Here is a 6464-nt window from a genome sequence, read left to right as displayed (position 1 = left end):
ATCTGAAGAAATATTTTATGTATAGAATAGGAATGGGCATCAAGTGTAGCTGACCTAACCTAACATAACACCAGAGAAAGTGGTATTAAATAGCGAATAAAATATGGGATAAAATCACCGATCAGGGAAACATTACACTGTGCTTCATTATTGATTTTTACTAATTGAAAGCAATTATTTCCGAAATTATATTACAGTACGTTTCAACTCTCTTTTCCTATCCCAGAGATTCAAAACCATGTAAAAACTTTCAAACAACAGCATGTATCACTTCTCACTTTGATATGTACAATGGATTGTTGAAAAGTCGGAGATAGATTGGATAGATAGAGATCTGATGCGACCAACCCCAAGATGCGACAGGGGCGCAGGATTTTCACAAGGCAGGACTGGGGTTCAAATCCCATCCGGACAACAACATGGGATCTGCAAGTCTAGTAAATCACTTGATGGCTGGTGTGACCTAGTAGGTCGTTAAACCAAGAATAAGAATGCTGAAGATAGTCAAATAATGCGGTTTATGATTAACTCGGGTTAAAAAACTGGAATATTCAGCCGTTATCTTTAAATTGTGCAACAATCCTGAAGAACCTCTTTTGTAGAACCTTTGGGTCTTTCGGACCTTATTCGGTTTTTATCCTGAAGCAATTTGGCAAGTAAAATAAGACCAGATACATTAATTGCAATTGATCTAATTTTGTTGATTATTGGTAAAGCAGACGAAAATCAAATGGCGTTCCGATGGTCAAGCTGCACCATACATTTTCATGTATGTAGGAAGGTTTAATTTGTTGTCGTAACTTATCTATTGAATAATAGAACAATCTGTTAAAAGAAATGTCAATATTTTCTTCTCTACTTTTTTCTTTACGTCTTTTCTTCTTCTACTTTGACTTGCCATTGTTAGCTTCCCACACTTAGCTTAACCGTAATGAGATAGTCAGTCATGCGTAGAGGGAGCTTGAATTACAAATTTGTTAATTTACTTATCTGAATGTGGAGGAATGATAACAGTTTTAAAGTCTTGGTAAATTGCGGTACCGCCGGTTCTTCTTGACGACGGTACCAATGCGAATACAGCAGTCTGTTTGGTAAGCTTTTTCACCTTTTTTTGGTATGTGCAATAAACGGTAAACTCGGTTTTCTGTCCACATATTTACGATGCAACCGAGCATGCCCGGGATAAGGCAAAGAATTAGGAGGAAATGCCTTATCATTATGTAGACAGGAGGTGTTGACAATACGGTATGGTACCGTCATAATTGATTGTAAATAAATAAGCAAGTAAATAAATAATTTAATAAATAAATAAAATATTTACGATGAAAGTGTAACAAAGAAAAATATTTGTTTTTGAAAGTGAAAAAGTCACATATAAGCAGAAAAATATTTCAAAATGTTTTTAATTTCATGTATAGCGTTCAAACTGTATTAGGGTTTGGAAGCTGATAGTACATCTTATAACGAATTTTCGATTACAAACTCATTTATACTTATCGTAGAATAGGAGTTTTTGAGATAAAGCTTAGTTTTAAACTAATACAATGAAGGCTCAAACGGAGACTATGCAGCAACTTAGTGCACCAATACAGGCTAGTCATTTAAACAGGGTTTACAACACAAACGAAAGTTAAGGAATGTTACTTAATGTCAGAGCAGATCGTTTTTAGATTTCCAATCCTAATAAACTATTACATTCCTTTAATGGTAGTAAGAAACCACTATCAAATTGATTCGACACTGCTGATAGTGCTCTAAATAAAGCTGTTGATCTTGATTTTAGCCATTTCTTAAAAATCTACCCTCACTCTGTACTGTGTAAAACATGCTTTGTAAATTTTTACGGCTTTGATGACTTTTTTATTTTTATCAAAATAAATATAAAAAAAGCCATCGATTGATAATCTCAATTGGCAAATATACAATCACAACATAACAACTTAATGTAGTTAGTTTCTTACATAAAAAGTACAGAAGATAACGATACTAACTGACACTAAGGCTCTCCGTCTTAAAAGCTTAGAGCCATACATTGAAAATATGTATGAATAATAAATACGAGCACTAACACGTAGAGATATTCTTAATAAAAATAATCATTCAGCTTAGATACGTTTCGTACATAAACGAATTATGTTAAAAATAAACATAAAGAATCGTCTTTCATGAAACATTTGGAGACATTTCGACCCAGCAAAACTAGAGTTGTTTAGTCATTGTCCACCTTTAGTTTTGGCACACGCTTGTGTTCGTTTCTAATCGTTGTTCGTAGTTAATCTCATTCGCGACAGATCGCTCGCTCGCTAACCCCCGCTCCCCAATTGTTGCAAATTGTCGCAAAAATTGTTGACCAAGGAAGTTGAATAGTCTTCCCCAGCAGGAGTTTAGGATAAAGGATAAGGTCGGCGATACTTCGAAGTATCGAAAAGCCCGTCGTAGCATCACCATCTCGATCATCCAGATCGATTCGGCGACTCTAATGCTTCGACCTCCTTCTGATCACAACACATTGAGCGAGCAGTTAAGAAGATCATTATTGTATTTTTGTAAATATTTGGAATGAATGAAGCTTAACGATGTTTTTGGTGTGGTTTGATGCTTAGCTGGACTGTTTTTAGTGAGAAACATTTACAGAAAAACATATATTTCTTGAAACTGTTTGAAATCTTCGATAGCTACGATTTGTATCTATGTGGTATGTAAGTTTGTTTGTAAGACCTGTTTGGCCAAGTGTAAATATTTGATGACCATTGAAATAAAATTTAGCTTTATCTATGCCTGGAACATGTATGACTAGCAAGATTGGGGGATAGGGTTTATGTATCTTAGATAAACATAAATATTAGCATAATAACTGTGCGGGATATTATGTTTTGGGGGATATTACACAATATTTGATTAGAAAGTTATGTTTTTGCATAACAAATCATTAAGGTGTTGCATGAAACTATAGAGTAATTTTTTTATCATTCACATTTATTTCAATGGTAATGGTTGGGTAAAGTCTAACAAAATAACGGTAAAAAAAAACATTTAACTAATCTTGATCAAATATTGCCGCTGTGTGCCGTTTTGTGTGTGGTATCTTATCTCATGCTTCTGCTATAAAAATATTCAAAATTGTGTAACAAACCATAACACAGGTAGCGACTATATAATGAAAGAGTGCCGCGTTATGATGCGCATTACATTCTAGAAGTCTTGAATGAAAATGTTGGTTCGTGCATTAATTTTAGTGCTGTCAGTTTGCGCAACAGTGAAAGGCGAGGTACTCAGTGTCTATTTACTCAACTTCAACTCTCTTAACGAAGCTACTTTATATGATGATTTATAGGAGCAACATGGGCTTCGGTCTTTGTTATCGTTACGAGGACCCTTGCGTCGCTCACTAACATCGTGTGCTGCAGGACGCCGGCAGGATTGTGAGGATTGCAACACGGTAAAAATTTGCAGCTACGACCAGATTCCTCTCGCACAGTTTCGGTGTCAGGATGTTGATCCTTCCAAACCTTATTGTACTGGTCAAGGTATTTGTTCTAATGTTCCGGACGTCGATGTCATTTGTACGAAGACAAATGATTTGTGCCCGATGAATGCCGCTGGATATTATCCGGGTTAGTTGATGATTTATATTTCATCTTAGCGTTTCGTGGTTAGCAAATCTAATTATTACGTACTACATGTTTAGATCCATCAAACTGCACCCGCTACTTATACTGTGATGAAAATAGCGTAAGCTACGAACAAACTTGTGTGGCAACCAATAATGTGTACAACCAGACGAGCGCATCGTGCTTTCTTAAACGTCGTTCGGCAGATTGCTTCCAGGTGGACTGCACTAATTCGCGTAACAAGGACAAGTGGTTCGTTTACGACCCTTACCCCCAGCTATATTTTCTGTGCTCATCAAATGGACCGCTGATGTTCAAATGTGCGCGTGAAACAGATGTTTTTGATTTGACATTGAAACGATGCGAATTTCAGTGTCGCACTGCTGGGCGTTTCGTGCACCCGTCTAGCTCCAACAAATATTACGAATGTGCATATATCAGTACTACGAAGGTAATGTATTGAAGCTTGACTTGCATATTTCAAAAACTCATAAATCGAATTTTATCTCCGCAGCTGGAAAAGTATGAACAAACTTGCCCTCCATTGTTACAATTCAATGAAAATGATCAAAAATGTGTACCGGTATGATGCACGTGCTGCAAAAGGAATAACAAAAACTGATGAAAACAGGAATAATGAGAATGTAAACGTATTGTGACGGATGTAACGGAACAGGTAACTCAGTAGAAAAATAATAAAAATAGATTGAAAATAAAGCACATTTCATGAATTATTTTGTAGTAGATTTCAAGGTCGTATATGATAGCATAGCCAGGGTAAAACTCTACGAGGCCATGAGCTTTTTTGGAATCCCGGCCAAACTGATCAGGCTTGTTAGAATGACCATGACCAACGTCACATGCCAGGTGACGGTGGATGGAAAACTCTCAGGGTCCTCTGCTACCACCAAAGGCCTGCGTCAGGGAGATGGGCTCGCCTGTCTCCTATTCAACTTGGCGCTAGAGAGGGCCATCCGTGACTCGGAGGTGGAGACTTAGGGAACCATCTGCTATAATTCAACCCAGATCCCGGCATACGCTGATGATATAGGTCATCATTGATCTGCGGCTCTCCCAGGTAGCAGATTCTTTCCAAAAGATCGAGCAGGCAGCAGAAAACCTTGGATGTACGGATAGGTTATCGCAAATTTGAAGTCGTCCGAAACTTCACCTATCTCGGGTCAAAAGTCAGCACCGAAAACAGCATAGAGACGGAGTTGCGTGCTAGGAGGCTGGCGGCCAGCCGGTCATTCTACAGCCTGAGGAAACGTCTCACCTCAAAAAACCTGTCGCGACGGTCGAAGCTGGGACTGTATCGTACCTTTTTAGTCCCAGTACTCACATACGCCTCTGCGACAAGGACCCTGTCTAAAACAGACGAAGCCCTCTTAACCGCGTTCGAGAGGAAGATGCTCAGAAGGGACGTTGGCCCCGTATGTGTGGAAGGACAATGGAGGAGCCACTACAACGACGAGCTGTACGAACTGTATGACGACCTCACCGTCGTGCAGCGAATTAGGCTCGTCAGGCTCCGATAGTCTGGTCATGTTATACGGGTGACATGGCATGGCCGTCCACACAGACAGAGGAGGCGTGATAGGCCCATATTGAGGTTGAATGATGGCTTGTAATCATCCGCCATCAAGGCCGAGATAACGGATTGGCGAGCGACGGCGCGGGACCGTGAGCGGTTCCGGATTCTGCTGCGGCAGGCCAAGACCGCAAAGCGGTTGTGTTGAGCGAATATTTATGTTCATATCCGCAATGATGCTGTGACAACTGTAGGAATGAATCATTTTTCATTTGGTCATTTTCTTGAAATGAAGTCGATCTTAACTCATTGATTATTTATGCGGATTGCATTAAATACCTTCTAGAAACCTTTTTTTGCGATAATCTAAGAGCTTTCAATCAATCCAAAATAAAGCTGTCGTTTTGGAAAATGCAGTAAAACGTTCTACGTGTGTGTGGGAGAAGTTCTTGTTCAAATAAAAGATTCCTAGCACAGTGAGAAGGATATGAAGACTCAAGCTAGAGTCAAGCTAGAAGAATAAAAAAATATAAGCGTATATTTTTTTCGATTGACTCAAGCTTAATAACTCCTTATTACTAAAATAGGTTGCATATTATGTTGACGATCTATTGAGTTGAAAAAAGTATAAATAAGAAATTGTCGTACGTGTCCTGTGTCTCTGTGCGTCGGTCGCTTATCTTGTTATTTTTCCGGATCATATGGTTAGATAGGTTCCGTATTACCCTTATTATTACCCTTATTACCTATTACCTATTATTACCATTTCGTATTACCCTTATTATTGTATTACCCTTGTGGATGCAAGTACGCAGAGTCCTTTTTTACCATCACATTTTTGAACGTGCGCTTTCCTATTCTTAATCTGAAACGGATATATTAGGGCTATATGTTAGCTAGCAGCGCTAGTAGTGAGTCGCTCCGGTTTTACAAGCTACCTGCAGCTGGGCTATACAATTTCATCAATTTTGTTCGTGGTCTAGCAACGTACAACATCCGTCGTAGTCCATTTGGATCCTGCAGAAGCGTAAACCGAACCAAGTGAATAAGCGTTGCATCTGTCATTAGCGCGCCGGTAGAGCAACTTAGGCAATCATACAACAGAAGCATATATCAAGATCGACTGTACCAAAGAGCAATAAACTATCTTGATTTATTTCTTCGTTTATTTAAAGTGTTTTACAGAGATAGTTTGAGTTTTAAAAACTGCATTAGCCTTGTGTGCTACGATTGCATCAGCAAGCCGATCAATTATTTCCCCCGTGCTCTAGCTGAACGTGAAAGTTAACTTTTCGTCAAGGAGTATTCCTAAGTCAGTAACA

The 6464-nt window shown here is 38.7% G+C and overlaps 1 protein-coding gene across 1 annotated transcript; it reads left to right on the top strand.

Moving 5' to 3' along the window:
• The first annotated feature begins 3205 nt into the window (after window positions 1-3205).
• Window positions 3206-4200, top strand: LOC126558905 (uncharacterized). The gene is made up of 4 exons (XM_050214990.1): window positions 3206-3268; window positions 3335-3614; window positions 3689-4062; window positions 4126-4200. The coding sequence occupies exons 1-4, from the start codon at window positions 3206-3208 to the stop codon at window positions 4198-4200; spliced, it is 792 nt and encodes a 263-aa protein (XP_050070947.1).
• Window positions 4201-6464: the final 2264 nt, after the last annotated feature.

This window comes from Anopheles maculipalpis, chromosome 2RL (genome assembly GCF_943734695.1).
Source record: "Anopheles maculipalpis chromosome 2RL, idAnoMacuDA_375_x, whole genome shotgun sequence".
NCBI lineage: Eukaryota > Metazoa > Arthropoda > Insecta > Diptera > Culicidae > Anopheles > Anopheles maculipalpis.
The sequence above is the reverse complement of the archived record's forward strand: the minus strand, read 5'-3'. Positions and strand labels throughout refer to the sequence as shown.